Source organism: Orycteropus afer, unplaced genomic scaffold (assembly GCF_000298275.1).
Source record: "Orycteropus afer afer isolate SDZICR_OR568_19922 unplaced genomic scaffold, OryAfe1.0 scaffold00008, whole genome shotgun sequence".
Taxonomy (NCBI): domain Eukaryota; kingdom Metazoa; phylum Chordata; class Mammalia; order Tubulidentata; family Orycteropodidae; genus Orycteropus; species Orycteropus afer.
In genome coordinates, this window is record NW_006921595.1 from 2,785,882 (window position 1) to 2,811,282 (window position 25,401).

At 39.6% G+C, this 25,401-nt stretch overlaps 1 protein-coding gene across 1 annotated transcript in view; it reads right to left on the reverse strand.

Moving 5' to 3' along the window:
* Positions 1-25,401, reverse strand: part of GARS1 (glycyl-tRNA synthetase 1) — a 105,235-nt gene that overhangs the window by 28,353 nt on the left and 51,481 nt on the right. The window contains exons 6-11 of the mRNA XM_007945456.2: positions 21,213-21,354; positions 19,471-19,559; positions 18,989-19,065; positions 7,789-7,934; positions 4,984-5,133; positions 284-446 (exon numbers count right to left, since the gene is read on the reverse strand). Coding sequence (XP_007943647.2) covers positions 284-446; positions 4,984-5,133; positions 7,789-7,934; positions 18,989-19,065; positions 19,471-19,559; positions 21,213-21,354 — 767 coding nt within the window. The remainder of the gene's footprint in view (positions 1-283; positions 447-4,983; positions 5,134-7,788; positions 7,935-18,988; positions 19,066-19,470; positions 19,560-21,212; positions 21,355-25,401) is intronic.

Sequence of the window (25,401 nt, forward strand, 5' to 3'; positions counted from 1 at the left end):
ACTGCTAACCAGAAGGCTAGCGGTTCATACCCACCAGCCACTCCTCGGAAGGAAGGTTGGGCAATCTACTTCCATAGTGATACTGCCTCAGAAATCCAAGGAGGGGTCACTATGAGTTGGGGCTGACTCTACGGCACATAACAACAACAACAACAACAATAATGAATACAAAATAAAATGACTACTAAAATAAAAGGTTTGTATCACCTAGTATGCAAAATTTGCTAAATGCGGCAATCTCCAAATTGGTATAATTTAAATTAAGTTGCCTAAGAAATCTTACCTGATCAACAGCATCTCCTAGGCGCATTTTACGGGCAGACTGTCCGCTGACCTGGGCTTTTGCTGAATACAAATAAAGGTGGAGGTCTGCCACACTTTGGAACTTGGGATGGTCTTTCTCACTGGGATCTACAAAGTGCTCAATTTCTGCCATTGTGAATTCTCTGAAAACAAAAGCATATGGAAAATAATTTGCATTCTTAACTATAAAAAACAATAAACAAAACACTATTTTCAACTGCATACTATAGAACATTGATAAAGACCTCACATTATAGGAATCTCTTATCACCAAACAGAATACTGGTTTTCCAAGGAAATGGCCACAATTATTTGCATTAAGTTTGTCTGGGTGGTTGTTCTTTTTAAACAGATTAATGAAAACTTTATTACTCACTATTTAAAATAAACAAGCTCAAACTTCTCTCAAATATTAATTCCTTATCTCTAGTAACACCGACAAGATTATTACTTTTGATGGAAAATAATTTTTTAAAAAAACAGATTAATACACTTTTAAAAATTGAAAGCACATAAACAAATGCCATCCAAAAAAAGAAAGGACGTATGAGTGACCTCCCAATAAAATGGTTTTCCTTAAAAGCATTAGCAAGTCTTTATAAACACACATGAAATGAAGCTCCTGATATTTACTTTTCACAGAATAGGAAATTAAAAGTGAATTGAAATTGTTCTTTAGCTTTTATAACAGTTTGATTTTTATTGCTCTGAACAAGTAAATGGCTGATAATAGCACCATACAGCTGGTTTCTGTAGAGTAAGAGCTTTCAAATAAAATGTTATTCAAGGTAGAGGACACGAGGCATGAATTGAACAAGCTAACATCAAGCTCACTGCAGGATGATGAAATAAATATGCACATAGTAATGGTTTCCAAAGAGATTTCTCTGAATGGTAATTTAGTACCCATTGGTGGGGAAAGTATTTTAAGTTAATTTTATGGGTCAAAATCAAATCTCTTTTTTTCAAAAAAAAAACCTACCACATACACATATTTGACAGTGTCTTTGAAAATTATCTCAGATGTACTATAAGTAATATAAAATTGCTTAAATGGGTTCTAAAAATGTATGAAATGCATTGCAAAAGAGCTTTGATTTGTAAACCTTATTTTTCAATGGAAGCTCTTATTTGGTCCTGTATCTCCTAGGTCTTAATCATCCATCATTCAACAATAATCACACATCTTCTGTGGGCATAGAAATTGTGACAGAGAAATAAACATGGTGTATGGCTTTGCATAGCTTATAACTAGGTTGACAACATCAGAATGAACACCCAAGTTACGTACAATGCATGGTTACAAACCAACTCCCATAAAGCCTATTTATTAAAAATTCAAGGTACATACAATGTTTTTAATAATAAACTGCTGCTACTTTGTGACACACATCAAACGTTATTATTACTGTATTACTATGTTAAAGGGAACTCTGTTGGTGCAGTATCTAAGGCATTTGACTGCTAACCAGAAGGCTGGCAGTTCAAATCCACCAGCCACTCCTCGAAGAGAGGTTAGGCAATATACTTCTGTAGTGATACCACCTCGGAAACTCAAGGAGAGGTCACTATGAGTTGGGTCCGAAAATGGCAGTGTGTCATTTCATTACTATATTAAAAACGTTTTAGTGTATCTGGAAGTGTTTCTTTAATATTTTTCATGCATAGAAAGGTATACCATGTACTACTATATGCAAGTATGCAGTGCTCAAAATCCATTCAGACATCTGACCATGTATACATCTGTGGTCCTTCCCACCCCACTGCTAAAGTGTTTTCTGTGTGTTTTTTAAAAAGGAAAGTAGCTCTCCTTTTGTTTATTAGATTCCCCTAATGGTTTTAAAGACCCCAAATTCCCAGGGCTCCAGGCACACCCCAATCCCCTCAGCATCTCCTCCTTTCCCTCCTCCTAGCTTCATTCACCCACTCAACAGTTGTACAGTCTTCACTTCTGGAGCAGGGCCACACCTCCTGCAGCTCTTCCTGCTCCTGTTGCAGGTGCTGGTGGTGCTAGCTGAGCTCACAGTGTTCACAAGTCTCACCTCTAGGTGGTGGGCTACATATGATCAGGAAGCAGTTATGCCAACAGGGTGGCGACAGCCAGTGTCACCACTGCCAGCTGAGCTCCTGACACCTGCACTTCCAGCCCCCTGCCCCCTGTGGGCTTCCCCACTTCCCAAATGCCCACCTTGCCCTGTGCCTAGATATGTGTAATGTTCCAATCTGGCTGCCAGTGCACCTTCCGCCCAGCCCAGCTGCATACCTGCCAAGCCTAGCCTCCTGTATCCAGTGGATATAGCTCTTGGGCTTTGTCCAGTGGGCTCCCAGAAGGTTTTAATATAATAGGTTTTACGGAGATTTAACTACAGATTGTATGAGGATTGCTTGTATATAATGTGGTGTTCATACAATGTCCAAATTGTATAAACTCCTGTTTCACAGAATGTATCATGGACATTAAGTGACACACACCTGTACTAAGACAAACATTTGACTAAGTGACGTTAGATATGACTATATATAACTTTTCCAACTTACAACAAATTCAACTTAAAGACGGAACAGAACTCATTCATAAACATCCTGTATCTAAAATACAGGGCAGATAAAAACAAAGGCCCTGCCTGCCCAGAATCCCCAACAAAGCTCCCGGCCAAGTCTTTCTGATAAACTATTCTGTCAAATAATCCCAGACCAGACAGGAGATAGGAATCAACACTAACACTTCTTTGACTAGTTTTGCCTCTTGTCTTTGAGTTCACAGAACATACTAGGAACTGTGGAGAACTACAATTCATAGAGCCAAGAGACAGAGTCAGCCAATCAAAATAAAACTAAAATGTTCATATGAAATAATCTAATACTTCCAGTCTAAACAAAAGAAATTATACCTATACAAAGACTAGTTATTTAATAACTCTATGGCATCAAGAAGAAATCACTGTCCTACTATAGAACAAAAATCAGGGGGATGTCTGCTCATAGGGTAATGAGTTGCCTTCTGGTCAGGAACCTGAGCGAAACATAACACCACCAGCCAAAATCCACAGAGGGGCATTTTGAAGACAAAATGACCAAGGAATTACACATCAGGAAATGCCAAGAGCCTTTCAGCCAGTTATTCAGTGGGCTCATTCCTCAGTTCTGAACTGGTTTTCCCACTTAACACTTTTTACCCCCTTATTTTTCATCCCACGGGGCCTCAGGCTTTGCCTAACTTCTCCTTTCTCTTTAAATCTGCCAAGAGCTACTCTACCATGTGTAACTCTTCTCCCTGAACACTTGTTTCAGACTATTTCAGTCCCATACAGTTTCCTCAGTATTTTGAAAGTCTGATTGCTAGAAACTACCAGAACACAGGGGAAGACAGAAATAAATAAATAAAACAGTTTCAAACCTGGTAACTCTTTCACTGTCATTAATACTGGGTTAAAATGTCCGACCACTTCTTCTTTCTATATCAAAGTCCAGAAAGGGCCTTCCCACCCCGCTGCTAAGCTGTGCACACTCTTTCCTCCATTAAGTCTCTTCTTTCTAGACCATAAGCCTGAAGGCACTATAGGCCTGAAGACACAGTCTGGCCAGAACACAGAGACATTTCCTAACAAGGCGTCATGGGGACTTACAAGATGAAGCAGGTGCTTTGGATGCTTTGATCTACAGTCAGTGGCTAGGATAAGCTATGACTGAAGTCTGTAATTACAGCAATAAAAAGAGACACAAGGAAATAAGTGGGTGAATGGGTAGGGGGTGGAAAACACTTTTAGAGTCTAAGAAAGTTAAGTTTAACTACATACTCTATTTCCCTTGTGGAATTTATTACTCTAAGAGATGATATCAGGAAGATTTATAAAATTCACAAAAAGCTTAAAGGCATACATAGCTAAGTCATAATAAGGTTCTTAAGAAAATTAAAACCCATAGTACCAGTATGCTTTTCACACATTCCTGCGTGCATCTGACAAAGCAAGTGCAAGAGTAGATGGTGGTAAGCTTTCTAACTTGTCTCTCTGTCATGTCACTTGTTGCTATCGAGTCGATTCAAACTCATAGTGACCCTACAGGACAGAGTAGAACTGCCCCACAGGGTTTCCTGGGCTGTAATCTTTATAGAAACAGATTCTCACATCTTTCTACCAAGGAGCAACTAGTGGGTTCTAGCCACCAATCTTTTGGTTGGCAGCTGAGCGCTTAACCACTGTGCCACTCCAAAAACCTGGAACACCCTCCCCAATATTGATACAGACCACCGGTTACTGAAATGCTCCCACCCTAACCCCAGTGACGCTGTTTGCCCTGGACACCTAGAATGATCTGTCATAACCTTCCCTTATCCCATCCTAGTGTACACTTATACCCATCACCAGTGCCAGACATTGCCTTAACTCAGACATCTTCAAAATGCATGATGAACAAGAAAAATAGAGAAAATTTGGGGCAGGTGATAAACTTAAGTAATTCCTAACCTTCCTTACTTTCCCTTCTAGCTTCAAAACTTCCTGGCATTCTGGAGATTACATTTAACAAAGAAAATCATGATGTTTTAGAGAAAACAAAAGGTAAGTGCTTAGTCACATCAGCATGAGGTAGAATTAACTGTTTCAAATTAGCAACCTTTCATTTCCAGTTCAACGCCAAGGTTGTTTACTCATTTTACCAGGAGAGTAATATAGGGAGTACCTGACTCTGATCAGTCCAGATCGAGGGGAGATTTCATTTCTAAACGAATTTCCAATCTGGGCAGCAGCAAAAGGCAACTTTCCTTGGTTAAATTCCAAAAGTCGTTTGAAATTCAGGAAAATCCCCTGTGCAGTTTCTGGCCTCAAATACCTATAAATTAAAGCAAATCAGTCTGTTATAAAGAAAGAAAATGTATCTTCTAATACACCTCAAATTCTAGACAAGTTCTAAATATCCTAAATATGCCATTTCACAACAAAGCTGTATAAAAAACAAAGTTGTAGCAAGACACTTTTCTTAGTAGCAAGCATTCTTGGAACAATACATTTATGTAAAAGTAGTAGTGAATGTCTTAGACAATTGGTACAGCACTTCTACTGTTAGAAGCATTACTTTATTACTCCGGTGGGTCAAAACATCATCTCTCTCATAGGATCCTTAGAACCCCTGGCCTCCTGACCAGTCACTTACATGGCAGTAGCCACTGAACACTGGAACTCAATGTGTTAGCTCACCACAAGCAAGCATCCCACCAATGCAAGCAATGATCAAGGTGTTTTCAGATTATCTTCTTTTTGGTATTTTACATCTTTAGCTAGAGGAGTCTTCTGTGTCTCTTTGTATTTGAAAGACAATTCAAGCAAATACACCAGTATACTCACTGTCCGCTCCTTAACACCACAGAAAATATTCTGTGGAAAATACCAACTCAGAAAGAGTTTACAAGTCTGCTTCTCACTCTAAAATAACAACTCATTTCATTTTGTGATCCTTTCCAGATTTCACCCAAATATAAGTATAGCTACAATTTGTATGCATACTTGTAAGTAGTACGTATAAAATGATGTTTCTTCTTTCACTGATTTTATACTTTTCCATTCTCTAGATAACTTTAAAAATTATATTTAACAGATTATACTCTACTAAAATTACCTACTTTTACTATAATTTATTTGTTGCTGTGTGCTATTGACTTGATTCCCACTCACAGTTGTCCCTATAAGACAGACTAGATCTGCCACATAGGATTTCCTAGGTTGTACTCTTTATGAGGAGCTCTGGTAGCATAGTGGCTAAGACAGTTGCCTGCTAACCAGATGGCTGGCGGTTCAAACCCACCAGCCACTCCTCGGAAGGAAGGTTGGGCAATCTACTTCCGTAGTGATACTGCCTCGGAAACCGGGGCCGACTCGACGGCACATAACAACAACAACAACAACAACTCTATGAGAGCAGATTGCCAGCTATTTTTTTCCCATAGAGCTGCTGGTGGGCTCGAAATGCTGACGTTTCTGAGAACTTAACCACTGTGCCACCAGGGTTTCTTATAATTTAATTCACCATTCTCAAATCATTGAATAAATAGGTTATTTCTTTTATATTATTTTGTATAAATATAGCTACATTTCCTTTTGAATTTCCCCAGATAAATGCCCAGGAATAGAAGAAGTGGGTCAGAGGACAAGGCTCCTTTTATGACTCTTAGTTATCTAGTGCTGCTATAACAGAAATACAGCAAACGGTGGCTTCAACAAACACAATCTATTTTCTCACAGTTTAAGGGCAGCAAGTCTGAATTCAAGGTTCCAGCTCTAGAGGAAGGCCCTCTGTCCAATCTGGGGGAAGATCCATGTCTCAGCTTCTCTAGCATACTTCTCATCCTTCCTTTACCTCTACATGCAATCTATCTCTCACCCTTTGCTTGGTTTCTCTGGGCAAAATCTGCTCTTTTCATACCTTGAAAGTGATCGATTTAAGACAAACCCTATGCTGAAACGGCCTCATTTACATAACAAAGAAAACCCTATTCCCAAATGGGATTACATCCACAGGTATAAAGTTTAGGATTTGTAACATAATTTTGGGGACACAATTCAATCCATAACACTCTGTGTTACCAAAATGAAGAGCTTACCTTTGAACTCGTTCTACAAAATACCCCAAATCAACCTTGTGTCTTAAAAAAATAAGTCCAGTAATGCATTCTATCATAATTTTCATTACTCTTTAGTTTTTACTTTAAGAAACACAATCTAGCATCATCTACCCAAAGTCTACTATCTCTTATCCTAAAATAAGACCATAAGAAAAATATCTGAAGTTTGGCAACGCTTGTTACCAGTGGTCCAGGAATCTGCAGATGTAAGTTACAGTTCTGGATCACCTTGTGAACCGCTGAGGTTTTCTTTACTCCATCTATGAAAACTACATCTTTCAAATCAACAGGCTAGACCTATACTGACCAATATGGCAGGCCACAAGCCACATGTCTATTTAAATTTAATAAAAATTAAATATGTTTACAGTATCAGTTCACAGAAGCACTAGCTCCATTTCAAGTACTCAACAGTCAAGTGTTTAGAGGTTACCATACTGGGCAGCATAGATTATAGAACATTCTCATCACTGAAGAAGTTCTACTGGACAGTGCTGTGCTCAACTAAATGGTTTCTAAAATCTCCTTCAGCAGTAAGTTCACTGACTTTCAAAATCATTCTTCAACTGCCCTGTCTACTCTATGCAGCTATAACTAGAAGATTTAATGATCACAGACTTTTAAAATTTATCTTATCGTGGTAAAATCAATCAAACAGACTCAAAAAAAAAAAAAAAAAAAAACTATTCAGAAAGAATTAGAAGAAATAAAATTCAGGAACATGCATGTGTTTATTTCTCTTTACTATATTTTCTGATATTCTCTAGATAATTTTTCAATATTTTTTTCTTTATAGCATTGATATTTACCTTTCACTACAAGCAATTTTAACAATTTCATTGCATAGATTACCAGTAAGTGACACCTACCCTGGCATGTTCCCTCCAGGCCCAATGAAGGTCTTGAACATTAAGTTAAAAGATACTGGAGGGGACAGATCATTTCCAGTAATAGGGGATTTTACATTGTAGTTCACAAAAAGATCCCCAAGTTCTTGCTGTCCATAGTTATCGAGCTAAAGGATATGTCAAGAAAATAATTAGTGTAAAAGATTGAGAAAAAACAAGGCATAAGGATTATATATAACTCCATCCATCGTTAAAATTAACCCAAAATAAGAACATCAGAATTAACCTAACCTTCAGGATATCCACATTAAAACCATAACCGATTTACAAACTTTCAACAGAGAAATGGGGTACTATGCTGAGACTGACCCAAACTTACACATGTACCATCACATTATGAAAGAAAAGGCAAACTACTACCTGTTGTTTAACTATATCTAAGGAAGGCTGGGCAATCTACTTCTGTAGTGATACTGCCTTGGCAACCCAAGGAGGGGTCACTATGAGTCAGGTCCGACTTGACGGCACATAACAACAACAACAACGACATTGGTCGGCAAGAATATGACATCATGTAAATAAGTTTTCTAAGCTGAGGTTTATCTCCCTATGTAAATTTAAGTCAGATACATCTCCCTGTCTAGTAATTAAATGTGCATGTAACTTTCCTTTCCCTCTAGACATTAAGCTCCATGAAGGCAGATGCTGTGTCTTATTTACCTCTCCATTTCTCTGAGTACTGCACATTTTATACACTGATAATAAATGACAAACCCTTTAAAATGATGTATGACCTTCAATTTGTGAATTTCAAATGACAATGACAAACCACTTAGTAGTAAATATTTAGAAACAAATCTCCTAATAGAAACAAAATAATTTCATGTATAACCTGATGGCCAGTGACTAAGAATTGAGAATCTAAAGTCAAAAAGACTTGGGTGTATCTGCCAACTCTATCACTTAGGAGTTATGTGACTTAAGTTGTTACCAAACTCTGAGCATCAGTTTGCCTATCTGTAAAACAGAGAGAATAGACTCTAACGCACAGGTGTACTATGAAAATTAAAGGAGATAATATATGTAAAGCGCTTAGCACAGAGCTTGGTGCACAGTACCTACCTATTCACTAAAGGGGAACTATGACAATTTATATTTGCTCCCCTCATAAATCTAATGGGCTTTTCACTCTACAAAAAGGTAATTCACATACACTAATAACATGTTCCAAATTATAATGACTTTTTGTCTTTTTTTTTTTAAATTAAGCCTTCTAGGGTCTAGCTCAATTCACAAAATTCAACAAAACAAACACGTACTACTTACTAGCTATTTCACTGGAGCAGTATCTAGAGTTTCTAGGTGGGATTTCAAAAATGCTGTACTTCGTAACATTACCAAAAGGATAGATCAAAGAGGAAACTGTTGCAGTAACCTCCAAGATATAAATACCACAAATATAAGATGGTCTCCCTTCTTGAAGAGATGTAAGAGCCTAACAAATACCTGTTTTCCAGGTATGTTCTGTTTTTCCAGAACATATAGTATTTTTCATAATGAAACAGGATGTCAGGAAGATTTAGAGGATGCAGAGAGAAATAAAAAACCCTATGGATGGGAATTAGGCGATACTCAGCCAAAGGACATGGGCAATCATACTTCTAAGAATCTACCCAAAGATATAACAGCAAAATACGAAAAGATGAAAGCACAGGTTCATCAGTACAGCACTAATCTAAAGGTAAAGACTGAAAATAACACAAATCCCTATCAATAGCGGACTGACACATAAAATGGTACATTGAACAATGGAAAACTATACAGCTATAAATGGAATGCAGTATAACTCTTTATACTACTACAGAGCAATCTCTAGGGTATTTTGTTATGTCAAAAAAGCATAGGGGGGAAAGAGTACGTATGGTATGTTACCATTTACTGAGAAAACAGGGCATACAATACTGTATGTCTTTGTCTTTGCTTATATTCTATTTTGAAAAAAAAAATTAATTTAAAAATTGGCTACCAATGAAGACAGGGAAGACGAGAGTGGAAGAAACAGGAACAGAAGCTAGGTCTATCTGAATGTATCTTGTTTAGTAGATTTGACTTGAACTTAGGAACATTTTTTAACGTAACTATAAAACAAACTTAAATTTTAAAATCTGAAACCCTAAAAATGCAAACTAAAACAAATTTTATGAACAACTACATATCCAGTTGACGACCTACATACACAAAGAGAATCACACTAAGTGATTTTTAAAATACTTTTTAGACAGCACATTACTGGTATTTTCCCAAGGAAAAAGAACAACAACAATATATTAACTATTTTCAATATTCACATTGTTTTCCTCAGACTGTGATTGTGTACAGTGTGGGATAAAGCATCTCAATTATATGATGGTGTTGCTGAGAACTGGGATTTCTGTGTAGAAATGGAAATACAGATTCAAAATTAATAAAGTAATATTCCCACTGACCTAATTTTAAGTAGGGGTATGAGTATGAACTTGTGACGATTTTCTAGGTCTGTCCACTGAAAAAGCCTAGAACCAACGATCAATAGCATTCCCACTAAAAACCAATGATCAATAGCATTCCCACTAAAAAGTACCAGAGCTCCTTGGGAAAATGGCTGATTCCAGGTGTGAGATAAAAAATACACAAGATGAACGTGAAATATTTTATCTTATCAAAAGCAAGGAAGTTATCAAAGACTAGTAAGCCTATGTCAAAATGACTCAGTACAAAATTCCTGGCAGCAAAAGAGTAGACAATTTGACCATCAAAACAATAATAACTACAATTCACTGAAAAGTATCAAATGTTTTAAGTTCATAATAAGAGAAGGAGAGGAGAGAAGAAGAGGCGGGCAGGAATTCACTGGATACTTCTGAAGGATGCCAGAGACCCATCTAATTGAAAACAGGTTTTAAAAATGGGGGGGAGAGGGGAGAAACGGAACAGGGGGGGAAGTCAAGGATTTACCCTCCTCAGTTTTCTCTACAAATGGTGTCTCAGAAAATGTAAATAGTTGATAAAGGGAAGTTTTTCTTTATAGAAATACTCAAGCTAATAAACAAAGAACAAAAACAGAACGAGAAAATCATCATAGTGAAACTTCTCATCAAATAATCAATCTAGACAAAGATCACCATGGCTCTAACTCACAAAAAGAGATAATGCAATATTCTGTACCTCCTAACAGAAGCACATAACACCCCTTAAGAAATGTCCTGCCAAAATTATCTGATCAAGTTTTTAGATATGACTACCAATTTTAAATATGACTAGGGAACAGCTGCCTCCTCAAAGTAGTCGACCTTAAAGACGTGGATGGAGTAAAGCTTTTGGGACTTTCATTTGCTGATGGGGCACGACTCAAAATGGGATCAAACTGCAAATATCCATTAATAATCAGAACATGAAACAGACGAAGTAGGAATCCAGGAAAACTGGAAGTTGTCAAATGAAATGGAACTCATAAAGATCGATATCCTAGCATTAGTGAACTGAAAACAGACTGACATTGGCCATTTTGAATCAATCATAGCATCTACTATGCCAGGAATGACAAATTGAGGAACAATGGCATTGCACTCATGGTCAAAAAGAACATTTCAAGATGTATCCTGAAGTTTAATGCTATGAGTGCTAGGATAATATCCATATGCCTATAAGGAACATCAGTTAATACTATTATTATTAAATTTAGACACCAACGACTAAAGCCAAAGATGAAAAAACTGAAGATTTTTACCAACTTATGCAGTCTGAAAATGATCAAACATGCAATCATGATGTACTGATCATTACTGGTGATTGGAATGCAAAAGTTGGAAACAAAGAAGCATCAGTAGTTGGAAAATATGGCCTTGGTGATAGAAATGATGCTGGAGATCGCATGATAAAATTCTGCAAGACGAATAACTTACTCATTGCAAATAACCTTTTCCAACAATACACATGGTGGGCTATACACACGTACCTCACCAGATAGAATACATGGGAATCAGATCAACTACATCTGCGTAAAGACTACATCTTCAATCAAAACAAAGTCAGGAGCTGACTGTAGAATGGACTATCAATTGTTCACCTTTAAGTTCAAGCAGAAGCTTTAGAAAATTCAAACAAGTCCACAAGAGCCAAAATATGACCTCAACTATAACCCAACTGACCTCAGACACCATCTAAGACTTGATGAATGAGATATCAATTACCGAAGACAAGTTGTGGGATGGCATGAAGAACATCATACATGAAGTAAAAATGGTCATTAAAAGGACAGGAAAGGAAGAAAAGATCAAAATGGCAAGGCACCAAATGTGTGTGATCAACCCCAGTGGCACTGAGGAAGAGGAAGACACAGAGAGGTGCATGGGAAGTACTGACAACAAAGATGAACCCTTTTGCACATACAGTACTGCGTTGTCAGTGATGGCAAACACCATTATATGGGTGGATAGATGAATGGACAGGCTGAATGATCAGATATGTCTATGCAGCGGGGAGTATGAGCATGACCATGTATAGGGTTGGCAGACAATGTTTCTACAAGTATATCTGTATAACTCAAAAAACCAAACTCAATGCCGTCAAGTTGAATCCGACTCATAGCGACCCCTCCTTGGGTTTCCGAGACGGTATCTCTACGGAAGTAGATTTCCCAGTCTTCCTTCTGAGGAGTGGCTGGTGGTTTTGAACCTCTAGCCTTCTGGTTAGCAGTCAAATGCCCTAGGCACCATGCCACCATGTTCTGTAAGAATTTCCAGGTATATAGTAGACCTGACAAGGGACAAGGTTGTAGTCACTTCCTGGCCACAGCCAGCTACCCAGAGGGAGCAAGTAGTTGGACCTGTGGGCTCTGAACCATGGTCACAGGGGACATCAAGCTACACAAAAACATTGTTCCACATCCTATTTTTGGCAAATAGCAACTGGGATCTTAAAAGTTTGCAAGCGGCCATCTAGATGCAATGATGGGTCTCTCCTCACCCAAAGCAAAGAATGGAGAAAACCAAAGATTCATGGAAACAATTAGTCCAAGGGACTAGTATACCATGCAATCCTCAGCCTATATGACTATGAGACCAGAAGAACTAGATGGTGCCCAGTTATCACTGTCAACCACTCAGAGGAGGATCTATGTAGGAGATACTGGATAGAGTGGGAGAACAATGTGGAACAAAATTCAAAATCATAAAAAAAAGGGGGTGTGGGGAGACTAGGTTTGCTGGTCTGATAGAGCCTGGTAGAACCTCTGAGACTATGGCCCGTAGCTGCCCTCCAGGTCCGGAATTGAACCCATTACGGTGGCTTCTGGCCAAACAAAAGACAGGCATATGAGCTGAACATTTACATCAGGCAGATACACTCCTTGAAAAACTCAACCATGGGAGAATAGAAGGGCTGTGTATGCACAGGGAGAAAGCTTGGGGACAGGAGTGCATGGAAAGGAAGGACACAGGGAAGAGGTTACTGTAAGGAGGAAGTGATAAGAGAGCTACTGCATTGTGGGAATTACAGTCAATGCCACGAGACAAAGTGCATGTGAACTGCTTTACGGAAGATTAATTTGCTTTGTGAACTTTCATGCAAATCACAATAAAAATTTAAAAGAAAGAAAAAAGACCAAAATGGATGTTACAGGAGACTCTAAAATTTGCTGTTGAATGGAAGCTAAAGTGAACAGAAGAAATGACAAGATAAAAGAGTTGAACAGAAGATTTCAAAGGGTAACTCGAGAAGACAAAGTAAAGTATTATAATAAAATGCACAAAGACCTGGAGTTAGAAAACCAAAAGGGAAGAACAAGCTCAGCATTTCTCAAGCTGAAAGAACTGAAGAAAAAATTCAAGCCTCAAGTTGCTGAGTTGCAATATTAAAGGATCTTATGGGCAATATATTGAATGATGCAGGAAGAACAAAAGAAGAAGGAAGAAATACACAGAATCACTATACCAAAAAGAACTGGTCAATGTTCAACCATTTCAGGACGCTGCATATGATCAAGAACCAATGGTACTAAAGAAAGAAGTTCAAGCTGCACTGAAGGAATTGGCAAATGGCAAGGCTCCAGGAGTCGACAGACTACCCACTGAGATGTTTCAACAAACAGGTGGAGCACTGGAGGCACTTACTCATTTATGCCAAGAAATCCGTAACGGAGCTACCTAACCAACTGACTGGAAGACATCGATATCTGTACCCATTCCACAGAAATGTGATCCAAAAGAATGAGGAAATTATCGAACAATATCATTAATATCACACAAAAAGCCTTGCAGCAACAGGTTAATAGATGGGTGGATAGGCAGTGTGGACAGGCAGTATGATCAGGTATGTCTAGGCAGGGGGAACTGTGCCCATGACCATGCATAGGGTTGGCAGATGATGTTTCTACATGTGTATGTGTATGTGCTATAACAATGTCCAGGTATATAGCAGAGCTGACAAGGGGCAAAGTTGTGATGGCTTCTTGGCCACAGCCAGCTACTCAGAGGGAGTGAATAGTTGGAGCTGCAGGCCAGCAACATGGTCTCAGGAGACATTAAGCTCAACTGGCCTAACACTACACAAAAACATTTTTCTACATCCAACTTTGGCGAGTAGCGACTGGGGTCTTAAAAGCTTGCAAGCAGCCATCTAGATGCAACAGTGGGTCTCTCCTTATCCAGAGCAAAGAATGACGAAAACCCAAGATGCATGAAAACAATTAGTCCAAGGGACCAGTAGACCATGTGATCCTCAGCCTATATGACCATGAGACCAGAAGAACTAGATGGTACCCGACTACCTCTGTCACCCACCCAGAAAGGGTGCAGGAGATCCTGGATAGAGTGTGAGAACAGTGTGGACAAAATTCAAAATCATAAACAAAGACAAGGTTTACTGGTCTGATAGAGCCTGGTGTGACCCCTAGTTCCCCTTCAGGTTTGGAACTAAACTCACTCCTGTGGCTTCTAGCCAAACAACAGACAGGCATATGGGATAAACATTTATATCAGGTAGATACACTCCTTGGAGCAATCAATCGTAGGAGAACAGAGGGCAGTGTTTGCACAGGGAGACAGCCTGGGGGACAAGAGTGCATGGGAGGGAAGGACACAGGGGAAGAGGTTACTACTACAGAGAAGTGGAAAGAGAGCTATTACACTGTGGGGAATTGCAGTCAACATTATAAAACAAAATGTCTATGAAATGCTGTACAGAATATGGTTTTGCTCTGTAAACTTTCACCCGAATCACAAAAAAAAAAAAAAAAAAACCCATGACGTTGCAGCAGTATATTGACAAGGAACTTCCAGAAATTCATGCTGGATTCAGAACAGGACATAGAGCAAGAGATATCATTGTTGATGTCCAAGGGATCTTGACTGAGAGCAAACAATACCAGAAAGTTGTTTACCTGTGTTTTATTGACTAAGCAAAAGCATTTGACTGTGTGGATCATAACAAATTACAGATAATTGGAAACAGTGGCAATTCCAGAACACTTAATTGTGCTCGTGAGGAACCTGTACAAAGAGCAAGAGGCTGTCATTCAAACAGAACAAGAAGATATTGCTTGGTTTAAAATCAGAAAGGGTATGCATCAGGGTTGTATCCTTTCACCATACTTATTCAATCTGTATGCTCAGCAAATAATCCAAGAACGTGGACTACATGAAGAACATGGCATTAGGATTGGGGGAAGACTCATTAACAAACTGAACGTGCAACTGACACAATCTTGCTTGCTGAAAGTGAAGATGATTTGAAGCACTTACTGATGAAGATCAAAGACCACAGTCTTCAGTAGTAGTTGAGGATTACACCTCAACATAAAGAAAACAAATATCTTCACAACTGGACCAATAAGTAACATCATGATAAATGGAGAAAAGACTGAAGTTGACAGAGATTTCATTTTACTTGGATGCACAATCAACACCATGGAAGCAGCAGTCAAGAAATCAGACATGGTACTGCACAGGGCAATTGTGCTGCAAAAGACCTCTTTAAAGTGTTAAGAAGCAAAGATGTCACTTTGAAGATTAAGGTGCACTTAACCTAAGCCATGGTATTTTTAATTGCCTCAAATGTATGTGAAAGCTGGACAACAAATAAGGAAGACTGAAAAAGATTTGTCTTTGAATTCTGGTTTTGGTGAACAATATTGAAAATATGGACTGCCAGAAGAATGAACAAATCTGCCCTGGAAGAAGCGCAGCCACAATGTTCCTTGGAAGCGAGAATGGCCAGCCTTCATCTCACCTACTTTGGTCATGTTATCAGAAGGGACTTCCCTGGGGAAGAATATCAGGCTTGGTAAAATAGAATGTCAACAACCAAGGAGAAGACCCTCAACAAGGTGGATTGACACAATGGCTGCAATGATGGGCTCAAGAATACCAAGGATTGTGAGAATGGCACGGGACCAGGCAGTGTTTGTTTTACTGTAGAGGGTCAGAGCCAACTTGACAGCATCTACAACATGACAACAACCACTAATTTACAGGAAATGCAGAAATAGAGCATATTAAGCATTACTAATTACTTCCTGATTGTGATAATTTAGTTGAAAATGAATGAAACTGCTAGGCAAGCTGCCATCTAGATGCAACGATGGGTCTCTCCTTATCCTGAGCAAAAAAGAATGAAGAAAACCAAAATTCATGGAAACAGTTAGTCCTAGTGACTGGTACACCAACCGATCTGCAGCCTATACGACTATGAGACCAGAAGAACTAGATGGTACCTGGCTACCAATGTCATCCACTTGGAAGGGGATCTATGTAGGAGATCCTTGAGAGAGAGGGAGAACAATGTGGAACAAAACTCAAAATCATTTGGAGGAAAAAAAAAGGGGGGGGGGACCAGGGTTGCTAGTCCGATAGAGCCTGGTGGAACCCTAGCTGCCCTTCAAGTCTGGAATTGAACCCACACCCATGGTTTCCAGCCAAACAAAAGACAGGCATATGAGTTGAACATTTACCTGAGGTAGATTCACTCCTTGGAGAGAACAATCATGGGAGAAAAAAAGGCTGCTTATGCACAGGGAGACAGGTCAGGGGGCACGAGTGCATGAGGGATGGACACTGGGAAGAGGTAACTATGGGGAGGAAGAGGGAGGGGAGCTGTTGCATTGTGGTAAACCGTGGTCCTTGTCAATAGACAAAGTATATGCGAACTGCTGTATGGAAAGTGAATCTGCTCTGTAAATCTTCACCCAAATTACACACAAAAAAGAATGAAACTGCTAGGGTCAAAGACATTCAAAGAAATACACACATGAAATCTTGAAATCTTGGTAAGTCTAAAATACTGAATGGGAAACAGAAGAATTTAGGGTTACTGGACACATTTTTCATTTCTCCTCTCTAGTAAAAGTTCTGGCAGCTCTGGTAGTGTAGTGCCTAAGGCATGTGGCTGCTAACCAGAAGGCTGGCAGTTCAAACCCACCAGCCACTCCTCAGAAGAAAGGCTAGGCAATCTACTTTGGTAGTGATACCACCTCAGAAACCCAATAAGGGGTTGCTATGAGTAGGATCCAACTCAATGGCAGTGTGTTTTAGTAAAGGTTATGCCTCTGGAAAAGGAAAGAAATAAGAAACAAATAGGTGGCTGTAACAGTATCCAAATACAAGGATTGGTTTTCTGAACCATGAATAATAATGGTAACACAATGACCTTTAAGCAAGGGATAAATTATATACCGCATAATGACCAAAATAAATTGGCAGATGATTCAACAGCCAGATTAAGAAGGCTTCAATTTAAATGAGGAAAGAGAAAAATCAGTACGTTAAAAAAAATTAGGACAATGGTGGAAAAGTACCCAGTTATTCTCATGAGACAACAGCAAAGAGTTAGGGACTCCTACTTTCAGGCCTAAGGCAGTCACCTGCCACACACAGTGCTGTCGGTTTGAGCCTGCCAGATAGCCGGGCTGTCTCTTTCTCCACTCAGCCCTCTATGAGTCTCATCTAGTCACTTGGGAGATTTTGGGAGCTCTGGTACTGTAGTGCCTAAGGCACGTGACTGCTAACCAGAAGGCTGGCAGTTCAAACCCACCAGCCACTCCTCGGAAGGAAGACGGGGCAATCTACTTCCGTAGTGATACTGCCTTGGAAACCCAAAGAGGGGTCACTGTGAGTCGGGTCTGACTCGACGGCACATAACAACAACAACATATAGATACCAATGTGAAGAAAATAGGTTATAAACACAGCGCTGGGAATTTTTACCCACGGAAGCAAACAAGATTTAAAAGGTGACCCTTGCTGGATCTCATGAGTAAACACGATGCTGCGGAAATGTTAACAGCTGACATGTTTAACAAAACAGCTGATAAGTAAGGTAAGAAATCAGCAACGTAGATGCATACATTTTCCTATGTTTATTTTCATCAGATTCTCAAAGTGTTCTGCAACTCTCCCTCCAGAAAAAGATTAAGAATTACATAAAAACCATTCCTGTACTTGGTAAAAGGTCCTAATAGGTTACCTCTATGGTCTCTTTTGTTCTCCCTAAAATTTGTCAACTTAAATAAAATTATAAAACTTTAGGTATGCAGACAAACTGGGAAAGGGAGGTGCAGAAAAGCAGAGACCTGCTCATCAGGTTCTAAGAATAACAGCATGTGGTCAGGAACAGTCCACCCAGTGGCAGATCAGGTGGCTGATGAGACAGTGTTCATAAAGCTTTGTTGTTGTTGTTATGTGCCGTCGAGTCAAACCCGACTCATAGCGACCCCTCCTTGGGTTTCCGAGGCAGTATCACTACGGAAGTAGGATTGCCCAACCTTCCTTCCGAGGAGTGGCTGGTGGGTTTGAACCACCAGCCGTCTGGTTAGCAGGCAAGTGTCTTAGCCACTATGCTACCAGAGCTCTATCTGCCCCCAAATCTCCACACCAACACTGAACACTACTCATCATTCTTCTTCTGGTTTTAGCTATTAAACCCAGAAAACTGACGTTTCCATGCAGAGAGGATAAATGTAATGCTTACTTATACTGACTTGTTAGTTTTCGCTGAAATAAAGAGATAGCTACAGAGGTAGAGAAAAGAAAAAAAAAAATGCAAAATGATAATAAGAAATAGAGAGTAAACTATGCTTCTTTACAATCATGGGCTGGGTCACCACAATCTAAAATTCAGCAGTTATTAAACACTGAAAAAAATGAGAGTACATAACTAAATTACTGTGGTAAGACTGTAAAGTACTCACTTGGGCCAAGACACTTTCCATCTCTGATTTCTTCTCAGCAGAACACTTCTTATCAGACATCAATTTCTGTAGATGAGCTATAAGAGCAGTGTTAGTACATGTCAATTTCCAGCAACAGGCAAAAGAACAATGCATGTTTGAGGTTTAACACTGGAAGTTTTAAAGAAAAAAAAAAAAAGTCCAAGAATACATTTTTAATTGATATAAATCCCATGGTTGATTTTATAAGAACATTCATTCCTGAAAACATGATTATCTTGATTCTCTTCTCTTGCTGGCTTAGTATTTCTGATCATCTGTAAGTAACTTTTTTTTTTTAATAAATGGGACTTGATCTGTACACTTAAGATCTATGAACTTTACTTTTTATATGTTATGCCTCAATTTAAATAAAAATAATTGAAAAAATTAGGGTGAGACATTTACCCTAACCCCTGCTCAACCCTACCTGAAGGAATCTTACCTGAGATGAAAAACCATACCTTTTAGTAGATGGTCAGCACGAAAGCATTCTCCATTTTTTACATCTTTCACCATGAAGTCAGCAAATTTGTCTACGTGGCCTGAGGTCCTAAGTTAACATATGCCAAGGCAATTTATCATTCTCATGCAAATTAAAATAGATTTTACCTTATAAGACTTTACCCTTCTATATGTTGATCCATAGTTTATATCTGTGTATCTGAAAGATGAAAGCCCTCATACCTGTAGCAGTGATATATCCATAGTAGTTAACAATGTATGCCAGAGAAAACGCTTCTTCAAATCTATTCCTAACCTCATCCCAAGCTCTTTTTCCCCATAGGAAGAAAAGACATTAATTAGGTTACACTTTTTCACAGGTTGTCATAGAGTTTGAACTGCTTCACAGGATCAATTAATGCATGCCTATGCCATTATTGGGAGTTCTGGTAGCATAGTGGCTAAGACACTTGCCTGCTAACCAGACAGCTGGCGGTTCAAACCCACCAGCCACTCCTCGGAAGGAAGGTTGGGCAATCCTACTTCCGTAGTGATACTGCCTCGGAAACCCAAGGAGGGGTCGCTATGAGTCGGGTTTGACTCGACGGCACATAACAACAACAACAACAACAACAACAACATGCCATTATTACCAGTGATCTAAGCAAAGCCAAACCCATTGGGAATCTAACTCACTAAGAATCCAGGGTAGCTCAATGTTGACAACCAACCTTAAGAGTTTTCTGCTACTGAAATCTGTATGAAGACTGGTATTATCTTTACACAGCTCCTAGTAATGAACTAAATAGCTAAAGAATAGATAGGCCTGATTTTTTTCAGCTCCATCATCAGGAATTTCTCGTCTTAATTGGCTGAAATTATCCAGAAACAGCTTAAAGGATGCTAATGGTAAAAATGAGCTCTTTGTCAGATAACATTAAATAAGGGATGCGATCAAATACAAAATGGTAAAATTCTTTTTTCAGAGTTTTATATTCATTTCAAGAAATCTTGCTCTACTTTCAACAATGCTGGTAAGAATAATCTAAGTTTTTGCACAGAGACTTCAAAACAAACAGTGTATTTGATTAAAAATGTACAGACACCTTTCCCTAGAACTTCTAAGAATTTATACAAAGGAAATAAAGTTACACACAAAAATTCATCTATAGGGATGTTCAGTGCAGTTAGAAATCAGAAGAAACTTAAATGCCTACAGTATGGCATTAGCTACATTTTGGCACATCCATAAAAGAGAATACTATGTTGTCATTACAAACACTTTAGAAGAATGTTTAATAGCAGGAATAAATGTTCACCTACATTACATGGGGCAAAAAAAAAGCAGTATGCTGCTAACATAAAAATATATACCAAAACCAAACCCACTGCCATGGAGTTGGATCCGACTCATAGCAACCCCTCCATGGGTTTTGGAGGCAGTAGCACTAAGGAAGTAGATTGCCCAACTTTCCTTCTGAGGAGTGGTTGGTGGGTTTGCACTGCCAGCCTTCTGGTTAGCAGTCAAATGCCTCAGGCACTATGCCACCAGAGCTCCCGAAAATATGTAAGACTTACAAAAAGAAAGATTGGAAAAATAAACACTACAACTTTAATGTACTCAGGGCAGAAGTACATATTTTCTTTGTTTTCGTGTGTTTATCAAATTATCTAAAATGGACATGGATAGTTTTTTGTAATCAGAATAAAAGTTACTTAAATATGCTTATTAAACAATTTCACTCTCAAGTAGGAGTCTTACTTTAAAACTGACTCAGGGGTGAGCATGGTACAATCAATCTCCAATATCTGTTCCTCTTGGATAAAGTGCTGCCTCCAGGTCTGAATAATATTGTTCTTCAAAGCACATCCAACCGGTCCAAAATCATACAGACCACTAACACCTGTAAAACACAGGCAAAAAAAAAAAAAAAAAAAAAAAAGCACTTTATCTTGTTACTCTCAATAAAGGAAAGGACACACGAAAAACAAACACCTATAAGATTTTATGTAATTCCTGAAAATCTATTAAGGTCAACCATTCAAATACTTCAACACCGAAGAGCCTCACTTTCCATTAGATGGCCCAACCAAACCCAGCCAAACCCAACCCACTGTCACCAGAGTACATTGATTCCAACCCACAGTAACCATACAGGACAGAGTAAAACTGCCCCATAGAGTTCCCAAAGCTGTAAATCCTTATGGAAGCAGACTGCTTCATCTTTCTTCCATGGAGCAGCTGGTAGGTTCAAACCTCCAACTTTCTGGTTAGCAGTTGAAAGCTTTAACCACTCAGTCACCAGGACTCATTTTGTTAGAGGACAGAAGAAAGTAAAATAAAAAAGCTCTTATTCTGCTTACTATCTCCATATTTATAATTTTAAGCAAGATTAGCACAAAATTCTCCCACATAGTAGAAATGAATAAGCAGATTATAGTTTTCTCCCATAAAAATTAGAAAATAACTTATCACACCAGTGATGATGTAAACAAATGATGTAAAATTTTAGCACCTAATTAATTCTCTAATTTGTTTTGGGTATCTGAGCCATTATTTAAACCCAAGTAGTTAAACATTTAGAGATCTGCCTAGCCAAACTCTAATCAAGTTTCAATGCCAAAGTACTACAAGTCTAATAATAATCTCTTTTGGCCATAAAAAATAAAGTTTAACATTTAATCAATAGAGCATAATCACCAATTGCAAAAAGGGCAATGAGGCCACATCTTCTGACCTCCTCTAACCCCACAAGAGGAAGACAGAATCACCATCAGTAGCCCAAGGCCTTTCACCATCCCTGACACCAACCGTTCCTCCCGCAGCACTCATCGCTTTTCTGCTGGGTTTGATAATTCACTGCAGTGACCACATAGAACTCACAGATTATAGGGTTTATTACAGAAGCACCAGGCTACAATTCAAGTTCAGGAAAAACGCTCAGTCTCTCTCAGCCCGCCATCTCTCACCCAACAGTCTCTCTCAGCCACACTCTCAACAATGTGTCTCTCTCGGTGTCTCTCTCAGCAATGCATGTCTCTCAGTGTCTCTTTCTCAGCAGTGCATGTCTCTCAGGAGTGCGTTTCTCTCAGCAGCACGTCTTTCCCAGCCAGCAGTCAGAGAGACCTCTTCTGCCTCTAGGAGGCTTCCTTTTGAGCCTGGCAGAGTGGCCAAACCAACCAATCAAAACATCAGAATTCTAAGCACCTGAGCAAGAGCGAACTTCCCAGAACATTGCTTTGTGCCACTGCTCAACAGAAATACCCCAGGTGGATAACTTTTACAATCAGAAGCTCCTCAGTTGCTCATAGTAAATTCCACTATCGAGTTTACAAAGACTTATGGCTAGAAAAGCCATCCCAGGTAATTCACTACACCGCAGGCCACCCTGACTTTTCCAGCCATTATCTTATTCCTTTTATACTTCAAAAATTAACATCCCCTTCACCATCAGTTTAAGAATAACCACACCCATGAAAGTGTATAAACCAGCCACTTCATGCCTTTACCTCCCCCATTTTGAATAGCCAATTTCTGATTTGCCCATCCCTATCAAACCAGTACTCTGAGGAGACAAGCATGGCCCTTTCTCTCTGGAGAATCTTCTGTTCTGCTTGGAAACTTCAGGCATCTGGATCCATAAACAAGCAAAGTCCAGCCCAGCACAAACCATCAAATTGCAGTAACTTAACACCAGTTCAGTGTCAAACACCTTCCTCTTCATTTGGTTGGGTTCTGGTCAGCTCAACCCTAGCCATCCCAGCTAGGTCATGGGTACCAGCTGCCAAGTTTGGGAGTCACACTCTCCCCTTCATTTTAGACCAGCCAGCACCTTCTCTCACATCTTCAGTCCTCAAGGACTATTTCAATGCCTGTAGGCTCACAACTCCTTGCACTTCAGACCAGCCAGCCCTTCCTCTCATCCCTAGCCTCCATGGCCTAGGTCAAAGAGTACCAAACTCAGCCCGTTTCTTCTTTGCTGCACTTCCCCCATTTCCACTCAAATGGACCCAGGTGGTCACAAGTGAGCAACATACAAGCCTACTGCTCACTGGCTTCCTTTAACTTTCAGTTCTGAAAGGGGTTTCTCTCATGGACCATGACTTCCCTGCCTTGATGCACCCAAAGCCTAAATGCTGGCTCAAAATTCAAAAAGCCAAACAGTTTTTTTTTTGTTGTTGTTCTCTTCAGGTCCTTTCTTCAAATGCAAATCTTCCGTTTCCTCAGTAGTACTGGGTGGGGCTCAGGTTTTCTACCTAAGCTCCTAGTTCTCTCTCCACATGGGCTTAAAACAAAAGCCTGTGTTTCTTCTGGGCAAATTCTATTACCCCTTTCAAACATATCCAATCAATTATCAGCTGAAAGCAGACTTACATGCTGTCTATTATCCACATCCCCATAATCATTTCTAATGTACAAGCAGGTAAGAGACATTCAATACTTGTAGTACATTCATAATCCAAAACACATAATCCTTTTTAAGACATTCCAGTTTTGTTTCTTCACCTTGATTACAATCCCATTCTATGCATATGGCCTTGGCCTTTGGCTGGGTGTAACCAAAAGCCCTAGCCTCTGGATTAATTATCTCCTTTAAGAGGTAACACCAAACAAAGTAACCATCTAAGAATCCAAAGTTTCACTTCCCAGGCCCCTTTCTTCTTTCTTTTCCAAAGCCTCATGCTTCTATGAGTCTGGAGCCACTGTAACGAATCCCACTCCTGACACCAACTGCAAAAAGGGCAGGGAGGCCACATCTTCTGACCTCCTCTAACCCCACAAGAGGAAGACAGAATCACCATCAGTAGCCCAAGGCCTATTCCTGTGAGGCCAGACATGCTGCCTCCCTCCAGCCCTTTCATCAACCCTGACACCAACCATTCCTCCTATAGCACTCACCACCTTTCTGCTGGGCTCAATAATTCACTGCAGTGGCCACACAGAACTCACAGATTATAGGGTTTATTTGGGAAGTACCAGGCTACAATTCAAGTTCAGGAAAAACACTCAGTCTCTCTCAGCCCGCCATCTCTCACCCAACAGTCTCTCTCAGCCACTCTCCCAGCAATGCATCTCTCTCGGTGTCTCTCTCAGCAATGCATGTCTCTCAGTGTCTCTTTCTCAGCAGTGCATGTCTCTCAGGAGTGCATTTCTCTCAGCAGCACATCTTTCCCAGGCAGCAGTCAGAGAGACCTCTTCTGCCTCTAGGAGGCCTCCTTTTGAGCCTGGCAGAGTGGCCAAACTAACCAACATCAGAATTCTAAGCACCCGAGAGAGTGAACTTCCCAGAACATTGCTTTGTGCCACTGCTCAAGAGAAATACCGCAGGTGCGTAACTTTTACAATTAGGAGCTCCTCAGTTGCTCACAGCAAATTCCACAACGCAGTTTACAAAGACTTATGGCTAGAAAAGCCATACCAGGTGATTTACTACACCGCACTATATACCTTCATAGCATTCAGAAAGATGAAGAGCTCGATCTACAAACTTTGAAGAATGTTTTCTCCAAGAGCTACCCAGAAAGATTAATCTATAGATTTTGTTTTCCCACTGCCCTTGTATAGAGGGGCTCAAATCTGTTAGCCAGTATTAGGATAGCCCTCTACTGCTACTAAGTCTCCATGGCATTTTTTGTTGGTTGTGGTGAGAATATGAATAGTAAAACAGACACCAATTCAACTGTCTCTACATATACAATTCAGTAACATTGATTATAATCTCTGAGTTGTGCAACTATTCTCACCTACCTTTTCTGAGTTGTTCCCCAGTAACATAAACTCACAGCCCCTCAAGGCTGTCACCTAATCTTTCTAGTGGTTTGTTATCAGTTTGATCCCATATAGATTGTTCTTAAAAGAGCACAATGCGATAACAAAGAGGCGGGGCAAGATGGCGGACTAGGCAGAAGGATTGCACAGACCCTCTTCAACAAAGAAAAGGGAAACCAAT